Raw genomic sequence first — 20,171 nt, forward strand, 5'->3', positions numbered from 1 at the left:
AATTACTCCTCAATGCTTTAACATGTGATAATAAAGCAGACAAGTAGCAAATTAACCCTATCAGGTCATACAAGCAGGTGGCCTGTCCCCATTATTACGTCAACCACTTATTGTACAATATATGGACATCATTTTTGTAGACCTCAATATTTCCTGTTGTGTTTACATGCATGTTTGTTTACATAAGAATGTCACCAACCTTTCAGCCTCCATGATGCCAGAATAAACAGCAGGTTTTCCCATTTCGTAACAGAGCCTGAGAATTTGTTTTATTTAAAAAAACATTGGGATATCGGACGAACACTTTGGAACAAACTTGCACCTGGACTTGAGGATACAGGGGTCAAAGGTCACTGACCTCACAAAACACATGTTTGGCTATAGCTCGAGAACTTAAAAGTTATTTATGACAATTTCACACTAATTTCTAAAAGGATTTTAAACAGAGATTTAAATGTAAACTGCAACTGGACTCGTTGGCTGAGGCAAAGAACCGTGAGGCTGTGATTTTAATGGAAAAGAAATACAATTTTAAATGTTTTTTTCACATTCCCAATGATTTAATAATCTTAAGAAGTCAAAGTTAATGGGTCTTTAAAATGGTGTACTTTAAATAATACGATATTATTTTATCATCAGGTGGTTTTAAACTGAGAATAATAATACAATTATAATAAGACAATTATTTCTAGTCATTGTGAAGGGCTTCAATTTTTTTTATATTAACAGAAAAACTAGCCAAGGATGCAGCATGTGTTGTTTAAAGATGTATAATATTGTTTCATGCATATATACTGTATGTATTGCAGGATTCAGCGAGCTCTGGCATAGATCCTAAAAGGGTGCGGGCTGCGTGTCGCTCCAGTGATTCCCTCTGTCCTCAGCTCATCTGCATCCAGTGTGGTGAAATAAAATCTCTGAAACAAAGTGACGACAAATAGAAACAGCTCCATTCTCGCCAGGCCTTCCCCCAGACATGCACGCCTTCCTGGAAGAAGAAAGCCGAAATGCAGGAGAATGAAGCCGAGAGCATGGAAAAATATTTACTTTAGCTAAGAGACAGTTATTTTTAGTTTGGGCTTTTATAGTCCTTGGACTATGGAAAGCAAACATCCAAAATCAATACAGGGGTTTATTTTACAATTATTTGCGTCTGTAGATGTCTCCTAAATTCCTCAATCGTTAGCATTAGATGACACCTCATTTACATATTTAAACAGGAAACTAATACAAAGCATTTAACATTAAAAAAAGAAATTTGAGCAATGTTCACATTTCTGTTCTGGAAATGTATGATCATTCCTCATTTGCATATTTAAACATAACAAAAAACAAAATCTTGTATACAAAAAATAATTGCCTTAATGTAATATTCAACTGAGGAAGTTTCATGCTGATATCTATTAATTAACATGTTCACCTGTAGTATCTCTACAGTTTCCAGTTAAACGTGAAGCTTACCTGCAGAGAACGGTACAAATGCTTCCCTCCTCACAAACCTCCCCTCAGCATCCAGGAAGTGTTCAGGGTTGAAGGTGTGAGGCGTTTCCCATTCAGTCGGGTCAAACAGCACAGAGGTCAGGTTGGGCATCACGGAGGTTCCCTGCACACACAACGAGACGGCAATGGATTTGATGTTGTTTATACAAAAGGCGAAGAAGGGATGTGTGTATAGTACAGTCACAACTTATTGGCAGTTGATAAGGGACCAATACCAGCACACAACCTTTGATCATTGGCATCATTGGCATCCTCGCCTGAGAAGGGCGTGGAACCCAGATTGGGAACCACTGGCATAATGGACTCCCTGCTATATAGATGCACCTTGGGTATGAAGTAACCGCCCAGTGTCGTGTCCTTGGCGGCCATTCTGAGTCCATTGAGAGGAACGATGTTTCCCATCCTCTGGATCTCGTGGATGACGGCGTCTGTGTACGGCAGGTTGGGTCTGTCTGCCATCGTGGGCCTGCGGGTCTGTCCGATCACCCCGTCTATCTCTGCCTGGACTTTGTCTAGGAAATACAAATGTGTTTAATTGATTAATTATTGTGACGTCTTTGATCTTCAGTTATTTCTCACGTATCTATGAATGTCTTTCTTGTGCTGCTGCTGCTGTGGGAGTCAGATCTGAACACCCACCCTGGATGTGAGGGCTCTTGATGAGGTAGATGAGGCCCCACTGCAGGGTCTTCGAAGTGGTTTCGCTGCCAGCCAGGAACAGATCCAGACAACACAGAACCAGGTTGCCATCATTGAAACCCAATTCCCTGTTTCTGTTGTGCTGTTAAGCAAGGCGAAGGGACAAACACACGGTCAGTTAGTTCTTCCTCATCTCATATGCATTGATTGGCCGAGTCAACATGGTAAACGCTTTACTTTCTCCTCTATCAGGAAGGTGTCGATGTAATCTCGTGGGTTGCCAGGTGCCAGATCCAACCTGTGCCTCTCTATCTCTCCCCGGATGGAGACCTCCAAAGATTTATAGCTGCTGAAGATGCCGTTGTGAGGCCCCGGCAGGTGTTTCATCAGAGCTGGGAACGCATCATATAGCTGTTTGGAAAGTAAAATAGGGGACTTCTTCAGGGGAGTTAAGACCACACCCTAACAAACCTAACCCTAATAACCCTAACCCCTAATCCTATTTATTGTTTGAGTTGTGTTTAGAGGTTGTACATGGGGATTATATATTATTGTAGCCCTGATTTTTATGTTTAATTTGATACCTAACATGTTTTTTTTTCCTGATATAAAAGGGTCCCCTGATCAGGGGACCTTTTCTTAGGCTCAACATCCATTGGCAGGTAAAGATCTCACTTTAGACTGAAACTTTCATTGACAGAATGACAGATTTGACTTGCATAAAAGACTCTTATCTACGTGTTTTGACACACTGGTTCTGATCCATGTTATGAATGCCTTTAGCCAGGTGAGGTTGCTAGTTGTGTCTCATCCACTTTGCATCTTACTAGAGCCCATATGGAGCCCTCCAAATAGGCCATCTGCGTCAGGTTCTTCAGCATGCTCTGAAAGTTGAGGTCGCTGTAGTCAAACCGTCTCCCAAACACGATCTGGCAGATGACGTTGGCCACGGCGTTGTTTAAGAAGGGCACCGGGTCAAATGGCTCACCTGAGCAGAAGAAATGTCTGAGTTTATTTTGTATTCTCTTACATTTTGTTCTTTTTTTCCTGTTTGGTTTTATCTCTTTTTTTGCCAACCTTTCTCCTTCTCCATCGCCTCCTGCAGATGACGACTCTCCTCACAAATGCTCTGCTCCATGGAGCCGTTGGCCGGGCCAAAGGTACGTAACGCCGCCATGGCAAACCGCCGCTGTCTCCTCCACACTTTCCCATTACTGAAGAAAAGACCCGCTGAGACAGAGACAAACCACGCAACATTACTACGCCGGTAATCAGGAGGCAGGTTGACTTCTTTAACACTGATGTGCTGTGAGAGTCACCTGAGTTCCCGGAATAAATCCTGGTCACCATCGGGCTGTAAGGCCGGTCCACAAAGTTGTCCGCCTGTGTCACGATGGCTTCTCTCACCATCTTCCACCCGGACACGAACACTGTTGTGTGTCTTCCCAGACGGATGCAGAACACATTCCCATAAACATCAGCGAGCTGTGGATGCAGGAGCAGAGAATAAGTGGCCTGTTGTCTGGCATGTGACTCTGATAGGATGCATATTTTAAGACAATAGTCTCTGTGACACTGACGCACTCAGCAGGTTTTTAACCATTGCTTTTCATAAATGTTCTCGAATTCTGTTGAAACAGAGTCTCATATGATTATTTTTTATTGCCTTATATTTGAGGATCTCAAATACATACTAAAGTAGGGGAATATAAAGAGTAAATAGGAATTTTCTTCAGGAAATAAAAATATGATTCAGTCATCTTACCTTGGTCAAGTAAATGTGAGGCTGTTTGGATTCAATGTTGAATATGTTTCCCAAAAGAGGGAGAGACGGTGGTCCCGGTGGAAAATTGGGTGGATCCTTTTTGCCCCGAAAAAACACCACGAGGAGAACGGCAAAGGTAAAAAGCAGCATTGCCCTCAGATCAAACCACATGAACAAATCACATGGCCACATAGTGAGGCAGAGAAGACGAGCGAGGGACTGACGAGGTTCCCTCGCTCCATCGTCAATTTATAGTTAGAGATGAGCTGCTACGCCGCTGACTCACAACTTCTGTGGATATAATGACCTTTGTGTGCGGCCGAGAGCGAGGACACGCCTCCATTAACCAAATACAGAGTAAGAATAAACTAAAAACTGACCCAAACTTACACACCATAATAAAGCGGGCGCTGTCCCATAATGCTAAATGTAATATAGCAAAGACAATAGACACAAAAGTGTTCAAATGGTTTGTTGATATTGAGTTCAGTTTATTAACTAATGGCTTAAACATGACATGTCATTTTAAAGAACATGTTTATATAACCTCTATACATTTCGTTATTAATAACTACTACTAAAAAGGAAAGGGTGATGCTATACAAGAATATTTTATACACAAATAACTGTATCAGAAAGAGTTAAATGAACAGACGGAGAGACTAAACAGATCCTTGGTAAGATTGAAGAGTAACCAAACAATTTTCGCCTAAAGCGTGTTGGTTAGTCTTGTTTGTTACGCATTATTTAGAAAAAAAGCAATTAATTGAGATGTTACACAATTCAGCGAGCCTTGGCGTAAACCTTGAAGGGGTGTGGTACGCGTGTGACTCCAGTTATTCCTTCTGTACTCAGCTCTACTCCTTTAGGAACGCTGAAATAGAACTTCTGTAGTAAACCAACCAAAAACAGGAACAGCTCCATCCTGGCCAGGCCTTCTCCGAGACACGCACGTTTCCCTGAAGAGTCCACAAAGGATAAAATATTCAGGATGGAAAATTCCTTTTCAGGTTATACTTAAGATTGTGGTGGGTGGGGTTTACCTGCAGAGAAAGGCAGGAAAGCTTCTCTCTTCACAAACTTTCCCTCAGCATTGAGGAAGTGTCCGGGGTTGAAGGTGTCTGGAGTTTCCCATTCAGTCTTGTCAAACAGCACAGTGGTTAGGTTGGGCAACAATGTTGTACCCTAGAAAACAAGATCCATATGGTAACATTAAGCAATTCACTCACATCTCAAAAACGTGTCTTATTAGTATGTGGGCTGTTGTTAGGGCACCATAATACAGTTTGAAAAACTTGGTGACAGCTCAAGGAGGCATTTTTGGGAAATCTTGCTCATATCGTGCTGGATGTTCAGCACGAACATGTGTAGTGTTTTTTTTGCAGATATACATTATTTTCCCAAGACTTTGCTGAACAAATACATACAATAAACACAAGTAATGGAATTAATGTGGGGTTCCTACGACAGTCTAGAACCAAAACTGGTTCCACCCTGCTATATAGATGCACCTTGGGTATGAAGTAACCGCCCAGCATCGTGTCCTTGGCGGCCATTCTGAGTCCATTCAAAGCAACGATGTTTCCCATCCTTTGGATCTCGTGGATGACGGCATCAGTGTAAGGCATGTTGGGTCTGTCCGCCATACTGGGCTGTTGGGTCCGACCGATCACTCCGTCTATTTCTGCCTGGACTTTGTCTAGAAAAACAAGCGCATTTAAGAGATTTAGTTTGAAACAACAGGGTGAGAAGATGCCATGCATGTCACCTACCCTGGATATCAGGGTTTTTCATGAGGTAAACCAAAGCCCAGAGCAACGTGGTGGAGGTTGTCTCAGATCCAGCCATGAACAGATCCACAGAGCACAGAGCCAGATTGGTCTCCGTGAAACCCAGATCGGACTCTTTGTGCTATTCAGAAACACGCATAGAATCCAGTAGTGAGTGACTGAGAGGTTGACAGGAAGGGCGACACTTTGTTGATCACTTACCTTCTCCATTTCAATGATGAATGCGTCAATGTAGTCCCGGGGGTCGCTGTGGTTCAGGTCCTTCTTGTGGCTCTCTACCTCCTGACTGATGAAGTCCAGGACGGCGTCGACTTGAGTGAACATTTTGTTGTGAGGACCTGGCAAGTGCTTCATCACGCTGGGGAATGCCTGATACATCTGTTCAGAAGAAACAGTTGATCATCTTTCGTGATTAATTTGGTCCTCTTAGCTGTGAAGGAGGACTGACTCCCTCAATCCCACCAGAATCTTGACTATTTGGCAATGACTGACTTACAAGGCCCCATATTGAGCCCTCAATTCGAAGAACTTCAGACAAATACTTCAGCATGGTCTGGAAGTTGTGGTCACTGTAGTCAAACCGTTTCCCCATCACCAGCTGGCAAATGATGTTGGCCACAGCGTTGTTGAAGAGGTGTACTGTGCTGAAAGGTCCACCTGGAGGAGAGGAGTCAACTGTTCAGATAAGGCTGTACTACTGAAGAGCTGCTGATATTGACCTCGTTGTTTGCACCACCTTTCTCCTTCTCTATCGCCTCCTGCAGGTGTCGGATCTCCTCACAGATACTCTGCTCCATGGTTCCTTTGCCCAGGCCGAAGTTACGTAAGGTAGACAAGGCAAAGCGTCGCTGTCTCTTCCATGTTTCACCGTTGCTCGTGAACAGACCGCCTAGACACAACCATGCAGAGGAGAAGGGGTTAATGGCTGTGGGGGAATCACTCCTTCACAAGATGAGACAAGAGAGAGATTGGTACACCTGAGTGTCCTGAGTAAATCCGGTCAGTCAATGCATTGAATGGACGATCCACAAAGTTGTTGCCTTGTGTCATTATGGCTTCCTTCACCATCTTGTACCCGGACACAAACACCATCTTTTCACCGCCGAGGCGGAAACTGAACACCTTCCCATAGACGTCAGCCAGCTGTGGACGATAATCCAAGTAAAACAACATGGATAAACACCAATACACAACTGCATCATGAGAACCTTTAAAACCAAGACCTAACATTACCCAATCAGCAGCCAATGGGCTAACAGGTGTTCCAAGGTCAGAACTTCAAATCAATTATTGTTTTTGTTTTTTTACAATTTGACCACTATTAGTGCACCTAATAAAAATGAAATGTTTACTCAAGTGCACATTTTCTGAAGAGTGTGAATAACTTTAAATCTGGGTGAACCATTCAAACTTATTGAAATTCCTTTTTTTTGGCTCATTGGCCAAGTTCTACGTATTGTTATTGTCCACATCCTTCACTACTACGATACACATTGCGCAATAGTCTTTGTGAAAGATCTTAAACTGACTGGAAATGCCCTTGAGTTAATCAAATGTATAGTTCAAATCTATTAGAATGTCTCAATAATATTCACACTGAAATGAAAACATGCATTACACCGTACCTTTGAAAAATGAAGGTGTGGGTGTTTCCTGTCCATACTCATGAAATTCCCCACAAGGGGAAGAGACAACGGTCCTGGAGGATAATTTGGAGGATTTCTGTTTTTGATGAAGTCTGCTATTATGATATAAATGAAAATAAACAGGAACAGCACCTTAAAGTCAAAATCCAGCAAAAAAGTATAAAGCCCCATCATGAAAGAGAGTTGAACGACCAACAGACTGAAGGTCTGAACTTCTGCCTCTGCAGGAACCACCCACTATTATGTAATGCCTGTTCATGTTTGATCTAACCCTTATATGGACCACACCTTGTGAGTACTCGCATTAATAACACCAGAGGACAGGCGATATGAAAGAAAACCTATTAATCACAGTCTGCACAAAGGTGCATGTGACAGACTTATTTATTTAACCAGCTAAATGAGCAACAACAATCAAGTGCAAAACCAGTCTTTCAGTGACCTTAGACTGAGGTTAGGTTTTGAATTGGGTCAAGAGATGCGCAGAATACAGAAGTGCAAAGTACAGTGGGAGCAAACGTTATCTCACTGATTCATTGTGCATGTGAAGAGTTGTATGTAAATGAGTTACTACTAGCCAGGAACAGATCCAGACAAAATAGAACCAGGTTTGCATCGTCAAAACCTAAACTGTCTCTGATGTGCTATCGGGCAAAGCAGAGGAACATACAGTCAGTCAGTTAGTCTTTGGTTTTCATACACAGTGATTGGCTTTCTCCTCTATCAGAAAGGAATCTGAAGGGTTGCTTTGGTCCAGATCCACTTTGTGATTTGTAAGAATTTAAAAGAAGCTTATGTTTGATGAGAGCGATCTGAAACGTACCAAAAGCAGATAGTAGATTTGTAATATAGATTAGTAATGGCATATACAATGGCGTCATCTGCATATTACATTTTGGGGTGGCAGATATGATTTTGATCATGTATGGTGAATAATAAAGGAGCAAGACTAGAACCTTTTTCTACCTCTATACTAGCCTTAAAGTTGCAATCTCAAAGGTTTTCATTGAAATAACTGTTTGTTAATTCTATTGCTGGAGGCGGTGACAAAACGGCGACTGAAAGTAAAACAATGTTATGGACAGTTCATCTATTCCAGTCAAACATAGTCTTTCCAATGGAATACCATAATATTTGGCAACGGCGCAGAGGCGGGAGCCGGAACTACGGCGTTAAGACTTTATAATAAGTCACCACTTGCCAGATCGTCTGACTGATAAATCACTGAACATGCTTATGTTTAACTACACTTCACATACATAATTTGCATTTGTGCATTCTCCTACTGTTTGTTAGTGTTTTTTTATTTACACCTCACACACTTAATATACACATACATACTTGCACTTTTGCACTTCTACTGTTTAGTTTAGTTTAATTTAATTCCTAAATTAATACTATGTTCTTTTTTCTATCATCCCAGCTTTTTATTTTATTCTATTTTTATTAGTATTATTATTGTATATATATATATATATATATATATATATATATATATATATATATATATATATATATATATATATATATATATATATATATATATATATATATCTTTCATCCCTGTGTTTTTATATCTTATTTTTTGTCTGTAAATTGCGACTACTCAACACCAAATTTCCCCTTGGGGATTAATAAAGTATACATTCATTCATTTATTTCATATCTCATCTCTCTTGCTATATTTCATATCTCAGCTTCACCCAAAAAACTTGAAAAAAAAACGTTTAACAGCGAAAAAAGGAAGAAACCTCCAGGAGAGCAACAGAGGAAATCCCTCTCTCCAGATTAAAAGCACATAGAAGCTTGTAAAAGCTTTTATTGTGAAGGTGAACCCGCAAGCTGCAGCTGACCCGGATGTTGCTTCATTAGCAACATGGCGGCTACCATCCATAGAGACGTGTGTGTGAACATGTCTAAAGTCCAAATGCTGAGAGCGTTGGTGAAGCAGCGCCTAACTGCGGCTGCGCAAGAGATATTTGGGCTGTTTGAAAGAACGATAGCAGAGTACGAGGAGGAACTGTCTGCTTCTAAAGAGGAGAACGAGCGACAACGGAGACTACTGGACGCTGTTTTCAACCCGGAAGTCCGGAAACACCGAGCAGGTTGGTGGTTTTTGGCTGCAGTCGAATATTCAATAAATGACCTCCTAACGTCTAACCATAACCACTTCTCCTTGAGCTCTGTGGAAAACGTCCCGGGGTTAAGGAAAGATGGGAAGGAGACTTCATGAGGCGTTAGGAAAAGACACTCGCGGTGTTTAGAGGATCCGACATCGGATGTTAGTGACGTCAGTCTGCTGCGGTGAAACTACAACGTTGTAGTCCATCTCGGACCACAATAAAGATCATCTTAAATACTTCATCCGCGTTCTTACAGTGTTGCGTCATGCCGACGATTTAAACAACCTGGTTCATAGTATTACTTTATTAACATAAACAACCTGGTTCATAGTATTACTTTATTAACATAAACAACCTGGTTCATAGTATTACTTTATTAACATAAACAACCTGGTTCATAGTATTACTTTATTAACATAAACAACCTGTATATATGTATGTGTGTATATATATATATATATATATATATATATATATATATATATATCAGGATGTTGTGCAGCATGGACCTACAGGAACATGTTGCAGTAATGTCGGCAGTCAGAGAGAGTTGAGTCTCACACTGAGGTTCCTAGCAGTCGGGGCTGAGGCTAACATGGAGTTGTTGAAGGTAAAAGTCAGGTCGTTGGTGGGAGAGCAAAAAGGGGGAAAAGGAGCGCGCTGAAAGCCCAACCAACTTTTAAGCACCAATACAAATCTGCACATATAACCGTAGGTTACGTTGAAAACCCAACACAGACCAGTTTTTACCGTTTTGTTGACCCCCACGAACAAACACAATATGCCCCAAAAGCACACAACTACGCACTCTTACCTATACCATCACACAAACGGGGAAAAAGTCAGACGAGCCCCCAATGTGTCATGACCCGGTGTTACACCCCAACTGGTTTTCAAACCTACTGGTTTCCCTGCGCGTGCGTTGTCTTCACTTCCCAGCTGCAGCGGTTTTCTGTCTGGTCAGCAGATTCGTCACACATTCACAAACATATTGCTGGAGATCTTCAAGCCACATTTCATCTCTATTGCAGCGATCGTGATTGTATAAGTGAGCGCTGCATCACAACCACGTATGAAGAAATACATTAAAGAAAATATATTTATAAAAAGATCGCAACGACCTGGATTCGATCCCTGTCGAGCAAAATGAAAATCTACTGAAAGACGGAGACTTAACCTGTAGAGCCACCGAATAATAAAGAAACAGCAGTCATTTTGAGTATTTGTTAAATTGTCACATATTGTCTGTGTCCAGGAAACCTCTTGGTCTAGGTGAGCTGAAACAACTGGTTGCCTCAGGCGGATATGAAAACACGCCTAAACATATTTAGCGATACTTTTTCGCGATGCTACGGACTCATTGAGGAAAACAAATGTACGTTTGTGACGATCGTATTGTGAAAAGACACAACGCATTGTGAACACTGAGCCACACGAAGAGACTGGTAATGTTCTACCCACAAAATAATGAAGAACATATTGCTGGAGATGTTCAAGGCACGCGATTATGATTGTAAAAGTGAGCACTGCATCACAACCACGTATGAAGAAATACATATAAAAAAGAAAATAAATGAATACAATATATATATATATATATATTAAAAAAAATGTTTTTAAATAAATATATATATATTTATTTTGTATATTTATCACGTATGAAGAAATACATATAAAAAAGAAAATAAATGAATACTATATATATATATATATATATATATATATATATATTAAAAAAATGTTTTTAAATAAATATATATATATTTATTTTGTATATTTATCACGTATGAAGAAATACATATAAAAAAGAAAATAAATGAATACAAAATAAATATATATATATATATATATAAAAAAAGTTTTATATATATATATATATATATATATATATATATATATATATATATAAATATAATTTTATTTTTTTAAATATATATATATATATATATTTATTTTGTATTCATTTATTTTCTTTTTTATATGCATTTCTTCATACGTGGTTGTGATGCAGTGCTCACTTTTACAATCATAATCGCGTGCCTTGAACATCTCCAGCAATATGTTCTTCATTATTTTGTGGGTAGAACATTACCAGTCTCTTCGTGTGGCTCAGTGTTCACAATGCGTTGTGTCTTTTCACAATACGATCGTCACAAACGTACATTTGTTTTCCTCAATGAGTCCGTAGCATCGCGAAAAAGTATCGCTAAATATGTTTAGGCGTGTTTTCATATCCGCCTGAGGCAACCAGTTGTTTCAGCTCACCTAGACCAAGAGGTTTCCTGGACACAGACACTATGTGACAATTTAACAAATACTCAAAATGACTGCTGTTTCTTTATTATTCGGTGGCTCTACAGGTTAAGTCTCCGTCTTTCAGCAGATTTTCATTTTGCTCGACAGGGATCGAATCCAGGTCGTTGCGATCTTTTTATAAATATATTTTCTTTAATGTATTTCTTCATACGTGGTTGTGATTCAGCGCTCACTTATACAATCACGATCGCTGCAATAGAGATGAAATGTGGCTTGAAGATCTCCAGCAATATGTTTGTGAATGTGTGACAAATCTGGTGACCAGACAGAAAACCGCTGCAGCTGGGAAGTGAAGACAACGCACGCACGCGTAGGGAAACCAGTAGGTTTGAAAACCAGTTGGGGTGTAACACCGGCACTCAGGCCATGACAAATACGGCGAAGACAACAGTTTGCGGATAACGTAAGATGTTTATTTACATAAATAAATAGTTACCTGTATGGAGTGTGGCAGTCAGTAACATCATGTCAATGTGCGTGCGTGTGTGTAGGTGTTGTCAGTGAAAACAGAGAAAAACAAAAATAAGACGGCAGCAATGGTCTGTGATCACTGCACCAAACCCTGAGCAACACTAGTGCAGGGCTTTTATGCCGTTCCCCTTCCCGGACCAGGTGCTCTGCATCATGCAATCTGCTGACAAAAGCACACCTGCAGTGATTAGGGACTGGGACCGTCACAAGTCGAACATCTAGTCTCTGCATCTGCTACTGAGGGTCTGTTAGTGCCGGTGGGGAGTGTTTCAGTCAATGCAACACGAGTTGCTGTGTGATGTTTACGACAGCAGCAGCATGTTTTTATTTAGGGGTCATGCTTCTCTCATTTACAACTAATCCACTGCTTTTTCAGTGATAAACGTCTTAAATAATACAGAGTTTAATATAATATTTCTCAGACGTATGAATGTATTTTATTATTCTCCACAGACGTCCAGCAGCTGTTGGTGGTTAAAGAAGAGGTTCCCCCTGAGCAGCAGGACTGGAGCTCCAGTCTGGACCAGCAGGACCCAGAGCCCCCACACATTAAAGAGGAACAGGAGGACCCAGAGCCCCCACACATTAAAGATGAACAGGAGGACCCAGAGCCTCCACACATTAAAGAGGAACAGGAGGAACTCTGGACCAGTCTGGAGGGAGAGCAGCTTCAAGGACTGGAGGAGGCTGGTATCAAGTTCTCATTCACTCATGTGAAGAGTGAAGATGATGAAGAAGAAGCTCAGTCTTCACAGCTTCATCAAAGACAACCTGAACAGATGGAAACAGAAGCTGATGGAGCGGATTGTGGAGGATCAGAACCAGACAGGAAGTTGGATCCAGAAAGACATCCAGGACCAGATACTGATGAGGCTGAAGACTGGTCTGAACCTGAGACTGATGACAGTAGAGATTGGAAGGAGACTCAGGAACCTCAGTCAGATTTGAACCCTCTGCAAAACAATGAAGTACCTGTAAGTGATGTGAACTGTAGTACTGGAAATACATCAGTTAGCTCGCCTGAATGTGCTGGAAGCGCTGACCACAAGGTACGTCTGAAGAGACACACTAGATACAAAACAGGAGTAAAACCATTTAGTTGCTCCGTGTGTAGTCAAACATTTTCACTTAAGGGACACCTGAACTATCACATGACTGTCCACACAGGAGTGAAACCATATCATTGTTCCATGTGTAGTAAAACATTTATACATGAAGGAAACCTGAACAATCACATGCCTATCCACACAGGAGTGAAACCATTTAGTTGTTCCGTGTGTAGTAAAACATTTTCACATAAGGGACACCTGAACAAACACATGACTTTCCACACAAGGGAGAAACCATTTAGTTGTTCCGTGTGTAGTCAAACGTTTTACCAAAAGGTAAACCTGAACCGTCACATGGTTATCCACACAGGAGTGAAACCATTTAGTTGTTCAGTTTGTGGTAAAACATTTTCACGAAAGGAAACTCTGAAACAACATTTAAAAGTCCACACTAGAGAAACAAATTAGTCGTGGAGTTTGCTCAACAAGATTCTCTCGTCTCTGATATTCATCAAATCACAAGTGTATTGATGAGAGCATCAGAAAGAAATTAGACAAATGTGGGGCCCACATTAAAATTGCACCTATAATAAGAACTGAACAGCTCAGGGGTCGGCGAGGGAAAAAGCCATGCCCGCCTGGACCTCTTATGTCCAAGTGCGCAACACATAGTTAAACACTTAAAAACTGTCGGGCTGATACAGACTGCAAAATACATTTATTCAGCTAAGATGAAGGTACACATCAATTTAAATTCTGTTGGTATTTGTTTCTATGACATTGTCTCATGTTTCATGTGTTATGTATTGTCATGTATATATTCATTATAGTAGTTTTTCAGTCAAAGTATTCCATGTCCCCTATGCAGCACTATGGTTTGAGCTGAATTATCATAGGTGATGAAACTGAGGTAAATATTTAACCTTCTTTTTCTTCAGCAACATTTTCTCCAGTTCAAACTCATTACTTCCTTGATTTAGTTTTACTGTAGAAACTGCAGTTTTGTTCCATAACTGAAGAATGACTTAATTATCTCCATCTTTCTTCAACATCATCCTTTACTGATGTCTCTTTGGGATTTAGGGATTCTGTCCTTTGTTTTAGGATGTGTATATTTTACCTTTTGTTGACCAAACTTTCTCTTTGATTTACTACTATTGTAATAAATCAGTAATCTGTTTTAATGGTGGCTCTCAAACTGAAGTTCATTCAATGTTTTCACCAAAATGACTCCAGTTCCAATGTTGTACTTCCATATTTGCCCCAGTGTTTGCAGCTAATATGCAGCAGCCTGTTTTTCTTTTAAAACTACATCTGTGTGTTTATGATTTATGGTTTAATGGACGTTACATTTTCAATTTGTATGTGAAATGTGAATTATTTCACATTAATGAAATGTATTCTTCACTGTTATGATTTCCACCCTGTTATCTGAGTTTTTTTTATGTTCATTAAATGAAACAACAAATATTAAGCATATCTTTGTGGTTTCTTGCAGGTTATGAATTATCCAAATTAAATAACCTAAAAATTGGGTTACATTTAAATTCCCCTTCCTTCTTAAAGAAATGTGGGTAAATTACAGAATAACTTTTTTCAAATTAATGCTTGTTTGTAAATACTGTTTAAAATATATTTTATGGCTAAAGTATGTTTTCTCTTAGAAAATGTAATTATTCCAATACGGTATTAAAAACCCTTTAATAGAGATGTGAATGTCCTGTAACAGGGTGGACATTTGGTCTTGCTCACATGTAAAGAATTGCTCAACATTTTTAGACCATCATATCATGAGCTTGACCAATATATTGTTCTGATTGTTTAACAAGCCCTCTTTCAGATGAAAGATAAAAGTCATGGAAAATAAAACAAATGTTGATAGAAGTAAACCTGGCTGAAATGGCACTGAGTAGTAGGAATGACAAAGAAGAAGATGAAGAGCAGGAAGTCCAACAGTGACAGCTGCTGAGTCCAGGATAAACTCCTTACTAAAAACACATCAACGTGTGATGGGAGCAGTGGTTCTCAAACTTTTTCTGTCACGCCCCACTTTGGAGGAAGAAAAATGTTCACGCCCCACTGCCTCAACAAAATGGTTCATGCTGAATTTGTATTGAAAAAATTTGGAGTGACTCCTCCATCCATGCTTTTTCAAATAATAGATTACAGAAAATGGCAATCCTTTTTACAGCCTCTTTTTTGTGGAAAAAATCTTGTTTTTTAAAACAGAAACTTAGTTATCTCCACAAACACATGGTTGATTAACTTCATTTAAATTGCTACAACCATAACCCTTTATGAGAAGAGACCGGTGGTTTAAACAAAAATTAAAGTAACCGTTAAGTACTTGCGACCGTAACGTTTCACTAAACCCTTGATAAGTAACCCTTACAACGTCGGCTTTCACTAACAGACACATCCCCGTAACCGTATCGCGTCATACAGCACTTGTGGAAGCTGCTGAACATTTCAATACCCAGCATGCCCAATCAGACACTGTTTTGGCATAAAATAACTAATCTTTAAATTTATTGAACCGAACAACAGTTTTTTGACTGAAAATTCTTCCTAACATGTCAATGCTTTGTTGGATTGTGATTTTTGTTGCAGATTTCAATTCATTAGGTCCTAATCTTTTTAGAAAGGTGCCTTATTCGTATGTGGGTTGTTGTTAACCCTCTGGACACTGAGGTAATTTTCTTGATTTTACACAATTTCTTAAATTCACCTTTTAAGGCACTTTCATATAAGATACGTATACCCATGTGTTACATCAAAAAGTGCAGAACAATCTCAGCTCTCTATATAACGAGGCACCATTATCATAAGGCAAAAGTGTAAAGAGAAAATATGACTAAAGCTAAAAAATTGAATCTTGATTTTGGAAATTCTTTATATCTCCTTTGCAGTTTTCATTTTATTAAGAAAATTACCTTTTTGAATAGACTGATTACATATATAGGTCAGAGGTTCTACAATACAATCAATTACTTTACTGATTACCATATCAGTAGAAAATGTATCAGAAGTTTTGTATTGTTTTTTATTTTTTACAATTTCAATTATATCAGTTTCACAAAGGAACAATGCATTTTCCCAAGATGACCTGGCAAAGCTGACATCAGAGTGTATGTAGTTTATCTAATGACACCGAACACACACCAGTGGCGGGCCGTCAGGGCCTGCTAAGCCTTTTCTGCTGGCCTGGAAATAATTATGTGATTTGCTGCTATTTAAAGGGACAATATGAAGGGTTTGGCACCATCTAGTGGTGAAGTTTCAGATGACATTCCAGGAGTAGAGTGCAAAACTGCAGTAATGGCTCAGCAGCGTTTATTTTGTATACGATCACTTAAAGTATTTGACGTTTTTTCATGAAGGAAACAAGACTTGAACTAAATTTAAAGTCCCGTTTAAAAATGAGGACTTATTTTATTTCATCAAATAAAAACTATCCTTCATATCTTTTTCAAGAACCTTCTTGTGAGTTTACAGTTACATAGAAGCTTATTTCTTGGGAATTAACGAAAATTATGGGATTTGTAAAATAAAGTGTTATACAGACGTATTTGTACAGAGGTTTCGTTACTTAGTTTTGGTTCCTCTATCACAGACACACAGTATGTTTTTTTATTTTTTTATTATTTCCTCTCGTAACAATACAGTCCACCGACGAAAACATTTTGCCCTCCATCTCATTTACAAACAAAATACATTTATTTATTTTTTACATATTTTTTAAATAAACACAAGAAAAAGAGAATAAAAACGTAAATCATTAATCATTCAGAATGGGAAGAAACAAATTATATTTTGTGTGGATGGACTCCCATGTGTTTCGTCAGATCTCCCTGTGCTGGAAATCTTTTCCCACAAACATCACAACTAAAAGGTTTCTCTCCCGTGTGGCGTCGCATGTGTATCTTCAGAGTGCTGCCTTGTGTAAATTTCCCCCCACAAACATCACAACTGAATGGTTTCTCTCCCGTGTGTACTCTTGTGTGTACCTTCAGATGGTGCCGTCTTGAGAATCTTTTCCCACAAACATCACAACAGAATGATTTATCTTTTGTGTGGACTCTCATGTGTACCTTCAGACTTTCTTGTGATGTAAATCTTTTCCCACAAACATCACAACCAAATGGTTTATCTTGTGTGTTACATCCTGCATGACTTACAAGGGCGTCCTTATGATTTAGAGCACATGCAGCAGACTCAGGTGCCCTGGTGTCCTTACAAACATTGTCCCCGTCTTCACTTTCAGGTCCAGAATCTGACAACGGTTCTTGCCAATCACCATTAATGAATTCCGTTTCAGAAGATTCTGAAGCCCTTTCATCATCAGCATTTTGATGTGAATGATAATGTGGATTTAGGCTCCTGGCTGGTCCCGATCCCCCACAGTCCTCTCCATCGGTTCCTGTTTTTATCGGTGTAGGTGATCTGCCGGCTGGAGGCTCCGCCTCTCTGTTGTTCTCCGTCTGGCTTTGATGAAGCCGTGAGGTCTGAGGTTTGTCATCTTCACTCTTCACAGTAACAGCAGTGGATAGGAACTTGATATCGGCTGCCTCCAGCACATTAAGCTGCTCTCCCTCTAGACGGGTCCAGAGATCCTCCTTTTCCTTTTGTATGTGGAGGGGCTCCGGGTCCTCCTGGTCCAGGTAGTCAGGGGGGAGATCTTCATTCTTCGGCAACAGCTGCTGGACATCTGCAGAGAGCACATTATAGACAGGTCAGTAATGCCCGTAATAGTGCAACAAAAAAAACAACACACGACAGTCTGTATGAACGCGCTGTGTTCAATACACGTGCGGGTCGGCCTGACAGTAACTCCCGGGACACCATTTTTTTTTCCAGTCCGCACCTGATGTGGACTACACGGCACTGAAGGCCTAGGTCGAAAACGCACGGCCCGCTACTGCGATCAGTAGGAGATGCAGATTAGAATCTGATCAAGAGAATAGTTTGACAGCAGGTTTAACAAATCATCAAAAGTTAATGTCCAAGAAGCAAAAAGGAATATTCCGTTTTTTTTCCCTTTTGTCAATACCTCCATCCATCCATCCATTATCAGCCGCTTATCCGGGGTCGGGTCGCGGTGGCAGCAGGTTCAGCAGGCCGACCCAGGCTTCCCTCTCACCCGCAACACTTTCCAGCTCATTCTGGGGGATCCCGAGGCGTTCTGCTGTACTATACTGAATATTGTTTTGCTACTACAGTTCACTTCATAACACTTAAATACCATAATGTACAAGCCTTTTTTGATTAGATTTTTTTATTTTACCATATATCATACTGTTATACCACCATTATACTTTGAGGAGACGTCAATGTTAGTGTCGAAGCTAAACACTGGAATACGTTTTCTACCACGGAGGAAACTAAATTTGGCCACTTGTTATTTTATTTTTTTTAAATACAAGTTGGATAAAATCTCCACTCGTCCTCTCCTTATTTGTAGTCAGGTGTCGGTAGGTGCCACGAGCTGCCAGTAGCCGTCAGACGATTGCAACCATGGTTTACATGGATCGTGGTTATATCTGGACCCTGGTCCTGCCCGACAACTACTGCTATTAACATTGTTATTAATAATGTTATTGTTAATTATTAATTGTTTAGCTTAGACTAACATTGCCGTCTCCTCAAAGTAAAGTCTCATAATGGTGGTATAACAGTATGACATGATAAAAAATGTTTTTTCAAAGGCTGATACACGTAAGTGTAATATATTATGAAGTGAAATGTAGTAGTAGCAAAACAATATTCAGTATAGTACAGCAGTAATGCATATTGTAAGTATTAAGTCTACAAAAAGACACACATACATACATACACACACACATATATATATATATATATATATATATATATATATATATATATATATATATATATATATATATATATATATACATACATACATACATACACACACACAGACGTGTATGTAGTCCGTTAAGCAGTGTGAGCCTGTAGTTCTCTCCATGTGCATGTTAACGTCACCAGAGAGCAGGAGGAGGGCATTGGGGTGTTGCGTCTGCAGAGAGGGGGGAGGGTAGACGCAGCTATCGCGATAACATGCGAGACTTCCCTTGGTAGGTAGTTTGGCCTCATGCTAACAGCTAACAGCTCCGAGTCCGGTACAGGTCTGTTCCTAAACAATGTTGCCATGGCTACGTGCTGGATCCCCGGACACGGTGGTGAAGAGTGCGATAAACGGCAGAAAGACCACGACGAACTCGAGGCGTCCAGCTGCCACACTGCACCCGTAAAACGAGCACGAAGACCGGGAACAACAAGGAAAAAGCACAAACCTGATCTGTGTAGCTCGTGTTCTCTTAGACGAGAAACGGTCTCCTCATAATCTTCTATTAATCTCTCCAACTGCCCAAAAGCCTCTTCAGCTCCCGCGTGGACTCGCTGCTTCACCAACAGTCTCAGCATTTCTGCTTTAGACATGGAGACAAACTCAGGAGGAGACGAGAGACGAGCCGGTCCGCAGAATGGATCTCCGCACAACGCATGCGCGGTAGTGTCCGACTTGATCCCGCCCTGCTCTGGCGTCATGAACACGTGATCAACGAGAAGTTCTAACTGGATGTATCCGTTTCTTTGACTTCCTGTTTGTTCCTTGAAGGCAACATGAACACACATGAAATCAGAGGATATTTATTTATTTATTCATCAAACATTTAGTCTAGTTTTTGAAGCTGTTTTGACAAAAACAAGTAAATAGATTATTTATTTAGATTTCTCACTGATTTTAAAAGTGTGATAGAAATTCAGTTTGTTATTTCAGGTTCAAAACTATTTAACATGTATAATATTTGGGTTATCCTCTCTGGGGAGGGGGTGGAGGCCATAATCCAAGC

At 40.0% G+C, this 20,171-nt stretch overlaps 1 protein-coding gene across 1 annotated transcript; it reads right to left on the reverse strand.

Moving 5' to 3' along the window:
- Positions 1–812: 812 nt before the first annotated feature.
- Positions 813–19,866, reverse strand: LOC306738936 (uncharacterized protein; the record flags this gene model as incomplete). The annotated part of the gene is made up of 19 exons (XM_079220863.1): positions 813–988; positions 1,462–1,603; positions 1,825–2,012; positions 2,140–2,281; positions 2,377–2,550; positions 2,967–3,127; positions 3,217–3,369; positions 3,459–3,624; positions 3,905–4,123; positions 4,697–4,863; positions 4,948–5,089; positions 5,416–5,603; positions 5,677–5,815; positions 5,896–6,072; positions 6,191–6,351; positions 6,431–6,583; positions 6,672–6,837; positions 19,477–19,559; positions 19,614–19,866. 19 exons carry the CDS (start codon positions 19,864–19,866, stop codon positions 813–815), a joined length of 3,150 nt encoding a protein of 1,049 aa, XP_079076989.1.
- Positions 19,867–20,171: the final 305 nt, after the last annotated feature.

This window comes from Taurulus bubalis, assembly GCF_910589615.1.
Source record: "Taurulus bubalis genome assembly, chromosome: 7".
In the NCBI taxonomy this organism is placed as follows: domain Eukaryota; kingdom Metazoa; phylum Chordata; class Actinopteri; order Perciformes; family Cottidae; genus Taurulus; species Taurulus bubalis.